Here is a 14,346-nt window from a genome sequence, read left to right on the forward strand (position 1 = left end):
TGGATCCGGGTGGGATGAGGGGATGGAGCCGCTCTTGAGGGTGACAGCGCAGGGATGCGACAGGCAATGTGGGAAGAGAGGTGAGATCCCAGATCCCAGAGAAGAGGATCCCAATCCCAGATCCCTGAGGAGAAAATTGGGATCCCAATCCCAGATCCCTGAGGAGAAAATTTGGTTCCCAATCCCAGATCCCTGAGGAGAAAATTGGGATCCCAATCCCAAATCCCTGAGGAGAAAATTGGGATCCCAATCCCAAATCCCTGAGGAGAAAATTTAGGTCCCAATCCCAAATCCCTGAGGAGAAAATTGGGATCCCAATCCCAAATCCCTGAGGAGAAAACTGGGATCCCAATCCCAGATCCCTGAGGAGAAAATTGGGATCCCAATCCCAGATCCCTGAGGAGGTGATTTGGATCCCAATCCCAGATCCCAGAGAAATAGGGATCCCAGCCCCAGATTGCTGAGGAATGGGGTGGGATCCCAATCCCAGGTTCCTGAGGGGTGGAATAGCAACCCCAGGACCCTCAGGAGAAGGTTGGGATCCCAGTCCCGAATCTGATGGGATGCGATGGTAACCCCAGATCCCTAAGGAAGGGGTGTGGGATGGCAATCCCAAATCCCTGAGGAAGAGGTGGGATCCCAACCCCAGATCCCTGAGGAGAAGGGTGGGATCCCAATCCCAAATCCCTGAGAAGGTTGGGATCCCAACCCCAGATCCCTGAGGAGAAGGGTGGGATCCCAATCCCAAATCCCTGAGAAGGTTGGGATCCCAACCCCAAATCCCTGAGGACAAGGGTGGGATCCCAATCCCAAATCCCTGTGGAAGAGGGGGGATCCCAACCCCAAATCCCTGAGGACAAGGGTGGGATCCCAATCCCAAATCCCTGTGGAAGAGGGGGGATCCCAACCCCAAATCCCTGTGGGAAGAGGGGGGATCCCAACATCAAATCCCTGAGGGAGAGGGGCAAGATCCCAACCCCAAATCCCTGAGGAAGAGGGGTGGGATGACAATCTCAGGACCCTCAGGAGAAGGTTGGGACCCCAACCCCAAATCCCTGAGGAAGAGGGGGGATCCCAACCCCAAATCCCTGTGGAAGAGCGGTGGGATCCCAACCCCAAATCCCTGAGGAGAAGGGTGGGATCCCAACATCAAATCCCTGAGGGAGAGGGGCAAGATCCCAACCCCAAATTCCTGAGGAAGAGCGGTGGGATGACAATCCCAGGACCCTCAGGAGAAGGTTGGGATCCCAACCCCAAATCCCTGTGGAAGAGGGGGGGATCCCAACCCCAAATCCCTGTGGAAGAGGGGGGATCCCAACCCCAAATCCCTGAGGAAGAGGGGGGATCCCAACCCCAAATCCCTGTGGAAGAGGGTGGGATCCCAACCCCAAATCCCTGTGGAAGAGGGGGGATCCCAACCCCAAATCCCTGAGGAAGAGGGGGGATCCCAACCCCAAATCCCTGTGGAAGAGGGGGGATCCCAACCCCAAATCCCTGAGGAAGAGGGGGGATCCCGACCCCAAATCCCTGAGGAAGAGCGGTGGGATGACAATCCCAGGACCCTCAGAAGAAGGTTGGGATCCCGATCCCAAATCCCTGTGGAAGAGGGGGGATCCCAACCCCAAATCCCTGTGGAAGAGGGGGGATCCCAACCCCAAATCCCTGTGGAAGAGGGGGGATCCCAACCCCAAATCCCTGAGGAAGAGCGGTGGGATGACAATCCCAGGACCCTCAGGAGAAGGTTGGGATCCCGATCCCAAATCCCTGAGGAAGAGGGGGGATCCCAACCCCAAATCCCTGTGGAAGAGGGGGGATCCCAACCCCAAATCCCTGTGGAAGAGGGGGGATCCCGATCCCAAATCCCTGAGGAAGAGGGGGGATCCCAACCCCAAATCCCTGTGGAAGAGGGGGGATCCCAACCCCAAATCCCTGAGGAAGAGGGGGGATCCCGATCCCAAATCCCTGAGGAGAAGGGTGGGATCCCAACCCCAAATCCCTAAGGAAGAGGGGGGATCCCAATCCCAAATCCCGGTGGAAGAGGGGGGATCCCAACCCCAAATCCCTAAGGAAGAGGGGGGATCCCAATCCCAAATCCCTGTGGAAGAGGAGGGATCCCAACCCCAAATCCCTGCGGAAGAGGGGTGGAATGACAATCCCAGGACCCTCAGGAGAAGGTTGGGATCCCGATCCCAAATCCCTGAGGGAGAGGAGGGATCCAAATCCCGAATCCCTGAGGAAGAGGAGGGATCCCAATCCCAAATCCCTGAGGGAGAGGAGGGATCCCAATCCCGAATCCCTGAGGAAGAGGAGGGATCCCAATCCCAAATCCCTGAGGGAGAGGAGGGATCCCAATCCCGAATCCCTGAGGAAGAGGAGGGATCCCAACCCCAAATCCCTCACGGCGCCGGAGAGGGGCACTCACTCAGCGAACGTGAAGCGCCAGCAGGCCAAGGATGATGAGGGGGGGTGGTCTCACCCTGCAAACCGCTGATCCCAGACCCTCCCCTTTTCCTTAACCTCCCCCAAAAACCGGGAAAAAGCCGTTTCTCCCGAGAACTCCGGGAAAAGCCCCCTCACCACACACACACACCCTCAGCGTATTGTGACGGCTAAGAAAGAGAACGAAAAATAATCCCTGTGCCCAACATGGCCGCCCACCAACGAAGCAGCGCCGCCAAAGAGAGGAGGGGGCGGCAGCAGCGGGAGAAGGGGGAGAGGAAGGACACGACCGTCCCCTCCTCAACCCGGCGGTGGCGACCGGGGGGCGACCGTGAGGGGAGCCCCGGTATGGCGGGAGGGGGAGCGCGGAGGGAGCGGCGGCAGAGCCGCATCACGCCGCCCCCCTCTCCTGAGGGCGGCCGCTTCACCGCGCCCCCCGGGCCGTGAGGGCTGCGCGCGGATCCCTCCGCGTCCCTCAGCGCCCGCCCGGAGCCCGGCGGGAGCGGCCGCGGCTCCTCCCCGGCCCCTCCTCGGCACCCCGAGCCCTCCCTCCTCCTCCTCCTCCTTCTTCTCCTCCTCCTCCTCCTCCAGCTCTTCTCCTCCTCCTCCCGCCACCGCTTTGTGTACGGCGCGCTCCGGCCCTGCCACCCCCCCACACAACCCCCCCCCCTCCTCCTCCTTCATTCCCTCCTTCTCCCCCATTCCCGGGCGGTTCGAGCCGGTTCCACCATCACCGATCTCCCCCCCACACAACACACTCTTCCACCTCCATCTCCCGCCGCCGCCGCCACTCCGGGGGGGGCCCCGCCGTCTTCATCCCCCCCTCCTTTCCCCGCGCCCCCCGCCTCACCTTCCTCAGCGCTGCCGCCGCTCGCTCCTATGGGGCTCCGCCGACCCGCAGGGCGCGGGGGCAGGTGGCATGAGCCCCCCCCCCACGTCCCTCACACTTGGCGGGATGCTGAGGAGGAGGATGAAGAAGATGATGATGATGAAGAAGAAGGAATTATCCCTGCCTCTGCTCGCCCTCTGTACGTTGTGCCGGGGGGCGGCTCCGTGCTTGCCGTGCGTGTGGGGTTTTTTTTTTCCCCCCCCACCTCTCCTCTACTTCACTTCTCACGGGAAAAAAAAAAAAGGGGGGGGGGGGGAGGGGGGGGGATAAAAAAAAAAAGGTCGTCGGGCCCGGCGGGCTGATACAGGCGCGCGGCGCCCGCAGCCGCACCACACACACAACACACACACCACACACACAAAAAGGGGACCTGGCCGGCGGAGGGATACAGCTGACGTCACTTCCTCCTGCGCGCGGTGACGTCACGGGGGCCGGGCCCTGAGGCGGCTGAGGGAGGGAAGGGGAAGGGCGGGAAAGCGGCGCCGCTGGGTCGCGACCCCCGGTCGCTCCTCAGGGGTCTTGCCCTCATGGATCCGCCATTGCCGCGCTTCTCAGGGGATCCTGAGGGGATGAAGGGCTGGAGAAGTGGCCCTGAGGGGCTGCTCCCCGGTCGGGGGGTTTGAGCGGCCCGTGAGCCCCTCTGAGCCGGCGGGTGAGGGATGGCTGGTGCTCGCTGGTTAAGATTTCCCACCTGAGGGCAAAAGTTCAACACCTGAGGGCGAAATCTCCCACCTGGGCAGGTGTTGGGTTGACCTGGGTGGGATTCGCCCACCTTCAAGCTCTCATGGAGTTGGGACCAGCCCTCCTTGACATTCCCAAGGTGCCAAGGTGGTCCCTGGCTCTCCTGAGGGGAAAAACTCCCCAGCTGAGCCGGCCCCAAAATGAGGAAAAACAGACAAAAAAAATGAGGAGAAATCAGCCCCAAAATGAGGGAAAACAGCCCCAAAAAATGAGGAGAAATCAGCCCCAAAATGAGGAATAAACATCCCAAAAAGGAGGGAAAACAGACAAAAAAAATGAGGAGAAATCAGCCCCAAAATGAGGAATAAACATCCCAAAAAGGAGGGAAAACAGCCCCAAAAAATTGAGGAGAAATCAGCCCCAAAATGAGGAATAAACAGCCCCAAAAAATGAGGAGAAAACAGCCCCAAAATGAGGAAAAACAGCCCCAAAAAATGAGGAGAAATCAGCCCCAAAATGAGGGAAAACAGCCCCAAAAAATGATGAGAAATCAGCCCCAAAATGAGGAATAAACAGCCCCAAAAAATGAGGAGAAATCAGCCCCAAAATGAGGAATAAACATCCCAAAAAAGAGGGAAAACAGACAAAAAAAATGAGGAGAAATCAGCCCCAAAATGAGGAATAAACAGACCCAAAAAAATGAGGAGAAATCAGCCCCAAAATGAGGAAAAACAGCCCCAAAAAATGAGGAGAAATCAGCCCCAAAATGAGGAAAAACAGCCCCAAAAAATGAGGAGAAATCAGCCCCAAAATGAGGAATAAACAGCCCCAAAAAATGAGGAGAAATCAGCCCCAAAATGAGGAATAAACAGCCCAAAAAAGAGGGAAAACAGACAAAAAAAATGAGGAGAAATCAGCCCCAAAATGAGGAATAAACAGACCCAAAAAATTGAGGAGAAATCAGCCCCAAAATGAGGGAAAACAGCCCCAAAAAATGAGGAGAAATCAGCCCCAAAATGAGGAAAAACAGCCCCAAAAAATGAGGAGAAATCAGCCCAAAAATGAGGAATAAACAGATCCAAAAAATTGAGGAGAAATCAGTCCCAAAATGAGGAATAAACAGCCCCAAAAAAAATGAGGAGAAATCAGCCCCAAAATGAGGGAAAACAGCCCCAAAAAATGAGGAGAAATCAGCCCCAAAATGAGGAATAAACAGACCCAAAAAAATGAGGAGAAATCAGCCCCAAAATGAGGAATAAACAGCCCAAAAAGGAGGGAAAACAGCCCCAAAAAATTGAGGAGAAATCAGTCCCAAAATGAGGAATAAACAGACCCAAAAAAAATGAGGAGAAATCAGCCCCAAAATGAGGAAAAACAGCCCCAAAAAATGAGGAGAAATCAGCCCCAAAATGAGGGAAAACAGCCCCAAAAAATGAGGAGAAATCAGCCCCAAAATGAGGGAAAACAGCCCCAAAAAATGAGGAGAAATCAGCCCCAAAATGAGGAATAAACAGCCCAAAAAAGAGGGAAAACAGACAAAAAAAATGAGGAGAAATCAGCCCCAAAATGAGGAATAAACAGACCCAAAAAAATGAGGAGAAATCAGCCCCAAAATGAGGAAAAACAGCCCCAAAAAATGAGGAGAAATCAGCCCCAAAATGAGGAAAAACAGCCCCAAAAAATGAGGAGAAATCAGCCCCAAAATGAGGAAAAACAGCCCCAAAAAATGAGGAGAAATCAGCCCCAAAATGAGGAATAAACAGACCCAAAAAATGAGGAGAAATCAGCCCCAAAATGAGGGAAAACAGCCCCAAAAAATGAGGAGAAATCAGCCCCAAAATGAGGAAAAACAGACCCAAAAAATGAGGAGAAATCAGCCCCAAAATGAGGAAAAACAGCCCCAAAAAATGAGGAGAAATCAGCCCCAAAATGAGGAAAAACAGCCCCAAAAAATGAGGAGAAATCAGTCCCAAAATGAGGAATAAACAGCCCAAAAAGGAGGGAAAACAGACCAAAAAAATGAGGAGAAATCAGCCCCAAAATGAGGAGAAACCAGCCCCAAAATGAGGGAAAACAGCCCCAAAATGAGGAGAAATCAGCCCCAAAATGAGGAGAAACAGCCCCAAAAAATGAGGAGAAATCAGCCCCAAAATGAGGAAAAACAGCCCCAAAAATGAGGAGAAATCAGCCCCAAAATGAGGAAAAACAGCCCCAAAAAATGAGGAGAAATCAGCCCAATTGGGATAAACAGTTTCTGTTACTTGTGATAGATTCACTTAAATTTTATAAATAATTATATTTTAAAATTAAAATTAAATATAAAATTTTAAAATAATTCTGGTCTAAAATAATTGCTATTTAAAACTTTTATTTGTTTTTTTTCTTAGTTTATTATTTATTTATTAATATTTTATCATTCATTATTGGTTATTATTTTATCCATATTTCAAATTAAAATATTAATTTAACCGGATTTTCTTTGCCTTTCTCCTTTAGGGAAGGAATTCCAGGCTGAAATTTCAAGGTTGAAAATCAGAATTTTTCCCCATTTTCTCCACCTTGGAAGAATCAGGTTCCAACATCTGGGAAAGAATCCATCAAAACAGGAGGATGGGATTAATAAAGTAAATTTTATCTTTTATTATTAATTAATTTAATATATTTTAATCTAATTTAGATACAGAAACCACTTAAACACATTCCAAATCCTGCTTCAATTCCATTTTTTTTCCCATATCCCTCATGAAATTTGGGATGGGACAGAAATTGGAAAGCCCTGAGCTCCCAAACTTTTAATTTTTTTTAGGAATAAACCCAAATTTGCTGTCCCACAATGAATTCCAGAATAAAGAAGGAGATTTTTAGGGAATCAGGGGATAATTAAGGACTAATTAAGGACTAATTAAGGAAGTTATTCTGAGCCAAAGCAGATTTTTATCTCAGGAATAATTTGGATTTGGGATGGGCCCTTCCCACGCTTTTTGTGCTGCTATAAATAGAACTCTTAATTCACTTTCTCTTTTCCCAGATGCCAAAATGTTGATTAAAATAATGATAAAAGAATAATCGAAATCGTGATTAAAATATTTTCCTCTTTGGGATGAGATTTAAGGAGAAAATTCCAGAATTCAGGATAAACAGGGGAGGTTTGGGCTTGTGGTGGTTGTGGGCAAAAGATGAGTTTGGGCTGGAAAAGCTTCAAAAATTTGGGGAAAAAGCCACAAAAATGAGGGGAAAATAGAAGAAAAATTAGGAAAAACAGCCCCAAAATAGGGAAAAAAATAGCCCAAAATTGGAGTGAAAATAGCCCCAAAAAATGAGGGAAACAACTCAAAAATTGAGGAAAAATAACCCAAAAATGGGTGAAAAAATATAAATCAAAAATGGGGAAAAAACAGCACCAAAAAGTGATGGGAAGATAGTAAAAAATGGGGAAAAGCAGCCTCAAAAATGAGGAAAAATGGCTTTAAAAATGAGAGAAAACCAGCCAAAAATGGGAAAATTAAAAAAGCATTGAAATCTTTTCAATAATAAAGGAACAATCTCAAAATAATCATTAAAATATCTTTTTTAAATAGCAGGAAAATCCCATTTTTTTGGAGAGGTTCCTGCTTTTCCTGAAAAAGCAGGGATGTAGAAAATGGGGAATATTTTGGAAATTCCAAAATAACCCCTGGGGAGGAGGAAAAAAAGGCCAAATCCTTAAAAATTCCATAATAAATAAATTAATAATCGCTAATTAATAAATTAATTCTCATTAGGGACAACCCCAGTAGGAATTCAGAGTGAAAAATCGCTTTTTTTTTATTATTTTTGGGCTTTTTCCACCCAAAAAAAGCCACAAAAAAAAAGGGGAAAAAAACCTGGAAAATTTAGAATAAAATGGAGAAAATCGAGGTGGGGAATAAAAACCAAACCGGGAATTCCAAGGTGGGAGTTTCCCTTTGGAATTTTAAGGTGGAATTTTGTTTTTTCCTGGAGTTCTGGATCCTCCCCTTGGCTCCTCCTCTCTCCACCCCTTTTTTCCCTGGAGTCCCGACCCTTTTTCCCGGCTGTTTCTCCCTAAAAAATCCCAGGAAATTCCTGGAATTCTCATTCCCAGCCTGATCCAGGATGGGTAAGAGATCCCAAAATCCCCCAAAATCCCCCCAAAATTCCCGGGATTTGCTGATTTTGACTTCCCGAGGGAGGCCGGGAGGGGGGGGAGGGGAGGGGCTAAAATTCCAATTTTCCCTTGGATTTTGATATTCCCTAAAAACCCCGGTGGGTTTTAATTGGAAACTTGGAATTCTTTCCTTGTAATCCCATTTCCCTTCGAATTAATTGGGAATTTTGAATCCCTAAACTTGTAAAAACTGGGGGAAAAAACTGGATTTGCTGGTTGGGAACAGGAAAAACCTTTGGAAAAATCTTTAAGGATCAGAACTGAGCTTTTCCTTGATATTTTTTTTTGGGGGGATAAATCCCTGATTTCCAGGATATTTTTCCTGGTTTTTTTTAAGGATAAAACCTTGGATTTCCATGAACTTTCACTTTTGGCTCGGTGGGACAAGTGGGAGGGGCCAAAACTTGGAAATTATTTCCATGGGAATTATTGGGAATTCAAACTAGAGGGGGGGGAAAAAAAAAAAAAAAAATCAGGAATTTTGGGATCAAACTCAGCCAAAAAAATAAAAATAAAAATAAAAATGAGGAATTTTTTGCAGGAATGTGTAGCCAAAAAGACCCAACATTCCAACCAAAAATATCCCGATTTTCCTGGAATTTTTTTGTCACTCTCAATTGGAATTTTTCGAGGAATTGTTTTGGTTCCGAGGTCCTGGAAGTAGATAAAAAAAATTGGGATTGATTGACGCACCTAAAAGGACCTGGGAGCTGCAAAAAAATGGGAATTATGGAAGGAAAGAAATCCTGGAATGCTCTGAAAAATGAACTCCTTAAATTTCCTTGGGAATTTGCTTTTTTTTGGGAGAAGATTCCTAAAATTCTTGGTTTTTTTATTTTTTTTCCAGGGGTTTCTCTCTCGTTTTAATTTGAATTTTGGGGGTTTTTTTTCCCAAATTTAATCAGGATTTACCTCCCTGAAATTTGGAATATTTATTAAACCTTGGAATTCCAAGGAAATTCCCATTTTTTCCCAGCCCTTGCTGAAATTCCCAACTTTTCCCCTCCTAATTTGGCGCTTTTGGGCCAAGTCAGGGAGCCAAAAATTGGGATAAATTCCAGTGGTTTATTCCTTGGAATGAGCAAATCCAAGGCCCAAAAATTGGGAATGGGGAATTGGGGATGGGGAATTCCATGGATTTAGGGCTGGGAATTCAGAATTCCATGGATTTAGGGCTGGGAATGGGGAGTAGGGAATTGGGAATGGGGAATTCCATGGATTTAAGGTTGGGAATTGGGAATTGGGAATGGGGAATTCCATGGATTTAAGGTTGGGAATGGGGAATTTCATGGATTTAGGGCTGGGAACTGGGAATGAGGAATTGGGAATGGAGAATTCCATGGATTCAAGGCGGGGAATTGGGAATTCCATGGATTTAGGGCTGGGATTGGGGAGTAGGGAATTGGAAATGGGGAATTCCATGGATTTAGGGCTGGGAATGGGGAATTCCATGGATTTAAGGTTGGGAATGGGGAATTGGGAATGGGGAATTCCATGGATTTAAGGTTGGGAATGGGGAATTCCATTGGATTTAGGGCTGGGATTGGGGAGTAGGGAAATGGGAATTGGGAATTCCATGGATTTAGGGCTGGGAATGGGGAGTAGGGAATTGGGAATGGGGAATTCCATGGATTTAGGGCTGGGAATTGGGAATTCCATGGATTTAGGGCTGGGAATGGGGAATTCCATGGATTTAGGGCTGGGAATGGGGAATTCCATGGATTTAGGGCTGGGAATGGGGAATGAGGAATTGGGAATGGGGAATTCCATGGATTTAAGGTTGGGAATGGGGAGTAGGGAATTGGGAATGGGGAATTCCATGGATTTAGGGCTGGGAATGGGGAATTCCATGGATTTAGAGCTGGGAATGGGGAATGAGGAATTGGGAATGGGGAATTCCATGGATTTAGGGCTGGGATTGGGGAATGAGGAATTGGGAATGGGGAATTCCATGGATTTAAGGTTGGGAATGGGGAATTCCATGGATTTAAGGTTGGGAATGGAGAATTGGGAATGGGGAATTCCATGGATTTAGGGCTGGGAATTGGGAATTCCATGGATTTAAGGCTGGGAATGGGGAATTCCATGGATTTAGGGCTGGGAATGGGGAGTAGGGAATTGGGAATGGGGAATTCCATGGATTTAGGGCTGGGAATGGGGAATTCCATGGATTTAGGGCTGGGAATGGGGAGTAGGGAATTGGGAATGGAGAATTCCATGGATTTAGGGCTGGGAATGGGGAATGAGGAATTGGGAATTCCATGGATTTAAGGTTGGGAATGGGGAATTCCATGGATTTAGGGCTGGGAATTGGGAATTCCATGGATTTAGGGCTGGGAATGGGGAGTAGGGAATTGGGAATGGGGAATTCCATGGATTTAGGGCTGGGAATTGGGAATTCCATGGATTTAGGGCTGGGAATGGGGAATGAGGAATTGGGAATTGGGAATTTCATGGATCTAGGGCCGGGAATTGGGAATGAGGAGCCAATGGAAGGCCCCACATTCCCGGGATCTTCGTGCCGCGGGAACTCCGGAATTCTCCCCTTTTCCAGCGGGAAGATGCGGAGCGTGCGGGCCGGGCTATCCCAGCCCTCTGGAGGCCATGAAAGGCAAGTTTGGCATTCCCAAATCCCAAAATTTACCTGGGATCCAGGCAGGGGGGAGGAAAAAAAAAAAAAAAACCCCGGGAAAAGCAGGAATGGGGTGTGGTTTATCCGGGAATAACCGCTGGAATGGCGCAGGGCCCCGGGAGCGGCTGCTGTACCTGCCCTGCATCTACCGGAACACCGGGATCGACATTCCCGATTTCCTGGCCACCGTGGACGTGGATCCGCAATCGCCGCAGTACTGCCAGGTGAGGATGCCCGGAGAATCCCGGGAAATCTGGGGGAATCCGGGAGAATCTGGGAAAATCCGGGAGAATCCATGGATGTGGATCCCAAATCGCCGCAGTACTGCCAGGTGAGGATGCCCGGAGAATCCCGGGAAATCGGGGGGAATCCGGGAGAATCTGGGAAAATCTGGGAGAATTTGGGATCCCAGATCCATGAGAATCTGGGAAAATCCGGGAGAATTGAGGAGAATCTGAGAAAATCCGGGAGAATCCATGGATGTGGATCCCAAATCGCCGCGATACTGCCAGGTGAGGATGCCCGGAGAATCCCGGGAAATCGGGGGGAATTGAGGAGAATCTGGGAAAATCCAGGAGAATTTGGGATCCCAGATCCATGAGAATCTGGGAAAATCCGGGAGAATCTGGGAAAATCCTGGGGAATCTGGGAAAATCCGTGAGAATCCAGGATAACCCTGGGGAATCCCGGGAAATCTGGGGGAATCTGGGAGAATCTGGGAAAATCTGGGAGAATTTGGGATCCCAAATCCAGGAGAATCTGGGAAAATCTGGGAGAATCCATGGATGTGGATCCCAAATCGCCGCGGTACTGCCAGGTGAGGATGCCCGGAGAATCCCGGGAAATCGGGGGGAATCCGGGAGAGTTTGGGAAAATCCAGGAGAATCCATGGATGTGGATCCCAAATCGCCGCAGTACTGCCAGGTGAGGATGCCCGGAGAATCCTGGGAAATCGGGGGGAATTGAGGAGAATCTGGGAAAATCCGGGAGAATCCAGGATAACCCTGGGGAATCTGGGAGAATCCTGGGGGAATCTGGGAGAATCTGGGAAAATCTGGGAGAATCCAGGATAATCCTGGGGAATCCCGGGAAATCTGGGGGAATCTGGGAGAGTTTGGGAAAATCTGGGAGAATTTGGGATCCCAGATCCATGAGAATCTGGGAAAATCCGGGAGAATCTGGGAAAATCCTGGGGAATCTGGGAAAATCCGTGAGAATCCAGGATAACCCTGGGGAATCCCGGGAAATCTGGGGGAATCTGGGAGAATTCGGGAAAATCTGGGAGAATTTGGGATCCCAAATCCATGAGAATCTGGGAAAATCCAGGAGAATCCATGGATGTGGATCCCAAATCGCCGCAGTACTGCCAGGTGAGGATGCCCGGAGAATCCCGGGAAATCGGGGGGAATCCGGGAGAGTTTGGGAAAATCCAGGAGAATCCAGGATAATCCTGGGGAATCTGGGAGAATCCTGGGGGAATTGAGGAGAATCTGGGAAAATCCGTGAGAATCCAGGATAACCCTGGGGAATCTGGGAAAATCCTGGGGAATTGAGGGGAATCTGGGAAAATCCAGGAGAATCCATGGATGTGGATCCCAAATCACCGCGGTACTGCCAGGTGAGGATGCCCGGAGAATCCCGGGAAACCGGGGGGAATCTGGGAGAATTTGGGAAAATCCGTGAGAATCCAGGATAACCCTGGGGAATCCCGGGAAATCGGGGGGAATCCGGGAGAATTTGGGAAAATCCAGGAGAATCCATGGATGTGGATCCCAAATCGCCGCGGTACTGCCAGGTGAGGATGCCCGGAGAATCCCGGGAAACCGGGGGGAATCCGGGAGAATCTGGGAAAATCCGGGAGAATCCAGGATAACCCTGGGGAATCCCAGGAAATCTGGGGGAATCTGGGAGAATCTGGGAAAATCCGGGAGAATCCGGGAGAATCTGGGATCCCAAATCCATGAGAATCCGGGAGAATCTGGGATCCCAAATCCATGGGAATCTGGGATCCTGAATCTGGGGGAATCCAGGAGAATCCGGGATCCCAAATCTGGGAGAATCCAGGAGAATCTGGGATCCCAAATCTGGGAGAATCCAGGATCCTGAATCTGGGATCCCAAATCTGGGAGAATCCTGGAGAATCTGGGATCCCAAATCTGTGAGAATCCAGGAGAATCTGGGATCCCAAATCTGGGAGAATCTGGGAGAATCTGGGATCCCGAATCTGGGAGAATCCAGGAGAATCTGGGATCCCAAATCTGGGAGAATCCAGGATCCTGAATCTGGGATCCCAAATCCCCAAATCTGGGAGAATCTGGGATCCCAAATCCATGGGAATCTGGGAGAATCTGGGATCCCAAATCTGGGAGAATCCAGGAGAATCTGGGATCCCAAATCTGGGAGAATCCAGGAGAATCTGGGATCCCAAATCCTGGAGAATCTGGGAGAATCCCAAACCTGGAAGAACCCAGGATCTCAAATCCTGCTCCAGTGCTGCCAGCTCCCAAAACCCGGTAAAAACCCAGAAAATTCCAGAAAAAAAACTCCAGGAAAAAAAAAAAAAAAAAAAAAAAAAAATCCCAGGAGAAAATTTAGGATTTGGAAAACCATTGGAATTCCCTTTTTTCCCAGGTTATCCACAGGCTGCCCATGCCCAACGTGGGGGACGAGCTGCACCACTCGGGCTGGAACGCCTGCAGCAGCTGCCACGGGGATCCCGGCAAATCCCGGGATTTCCTCATCCTGCCCGCCCTCGTCTCATCCCGAATCTACGTCGTGGACGTGGCCAGCCAGCCCCGAGCTCCCCGCATCCACAAGGTTCCCCCTCTCGGCATTTCCCTCTTGTTTTTCCTGATTTTGTCAGGTTTTTTTCCTGATTTTTCCAGGTTTTTATCCTGATTTTTTTCCCATTTATTTTCCCTTTTTTTCATTATTTTATTCCCCCTCTCCCCGTTTTTTCCTGATTTTTTTGCCTTTTTCCCACTTATTTTTCCCTTTTTTTCCCTGATTTTTTCCTGATTTTTTCCCCTTTTTCCCATTTATTTTTCCCTTCTTTTCATTATTTTATTCCCCCCCCTCCCCGGTTGTTCCCTGATTTTTCCCTGATTTTTTCCTTTTTCCCATTTATTTTTCCCTGATTTTTTCCCTTTTTCCCACTTATTTTTCCCTTTTTTTCCCTGATTTTTTCCCTTTTTCCCACTTATTTTTCCCTTTTTTTCCCTGATTTTTTCCTTTTTTCCCACTTATTTTTCCCTGATTTTTCCCTGACTTTTTCCCTTTTTCCCATTTATTTTTCCCTTTTTTTCCCTGATTTTTTCCTGACTTTTTTGCCTTTTTCCCACTTATTTTTCCCTTTTTTCCCCCTGATTTTTTCCCCTTTTTCCCATTTATTTTTCCCTTTTTTTCATTATTTTATTCCCTCTATCCCCGGTTTTTCCCTGATTTTTTCCTGATTTTTTTCCTTTTTTCCCATTTATTTTTCCCTGATTTTTTCCCTTTTTCCCATTTATTTTTCCCTTTTTTTCCCTGATTTTTTCCTGA

The 14,346-nt window shown here is 48.5% G+C and overlaps 2 protein-coding genes across 6 annotated transcripts in view; one reads left to right on the top strand and one right to left on the bottom strand.

Moving 5' to 3' along the window:
- Positions 1-3,425, bottom strand: part of POGZ (pogo transposable element derived with ZNF domain) — a 42,563-nt gene extending 39,138 nt beyond the window's left edge. Inside the window, exon 1 of one of the 2 annotated variants that reach the window (XM_086866393.1) lies at positions 3,290-3,425. The gene's annotated coding sequence lies outside the window, so the exon portion shown is untranslated. Of the gene's footprint in view, positions 1-2,422; positions 2,885-3,289 lie in introns of those variants that run through there. The other variant, XM_086866394.1, reaches the window with a different exon arrangement.
- The window catches only part of LOC111939555 (methanethiol oxidase-like), a 29,421-nt gene continuing 17,721 nt past the window's right edge, over positions 2,647-14,346 (top strand). Inside the window, exons 1-5 of one of the 4 annotated variants that reach the window (XM_086866426.1) lie at positions 3,335-3,467; positions 6,506-6,633; positions 10,729-10,785; positions 10,918-11,030; positions 13,438-13,623. In XM_086866426.1, coding sequence (XP_086722552.1) covers positions 10,779-10,785; positions 10,918-11,030; positions 13,438-13,623 — 306 coding nt within the window. In that variant the 5' untranslated portion in view covers positions 3,335-3,467; positions 6,506-6,633; positions 10,729-10,778. Of the gene's footprint in view, positions 2,771-3,334; positions 3,468-3,768; positions 3,981-6,505; positions 6,634-7,999; positions 8,127-10,728; positions 10,786-10,917; positions 11,031-13,437; positions 13,624-14,346 lie in introns of those variants that run through there. The other 3 variants (XM_086866427.1, XM_086866428.1, XM_086866425.1) reach the window with 3 other exon arrangements.

The sequence above is a fragment of the Cyanistes caeruleus genome, chromosome 30 (assembly GCF_971803275.1).
Source record: "Cyanistes caeruleus chromosome 30, bCyaCae1.hap1.1, whole genome shotgun sequence".
NCBI lineage: Eukaryota > Metazoa > Chordata > Aves > Passeriformes > Paridae > Cyanistes > Cyanistes caeruleus.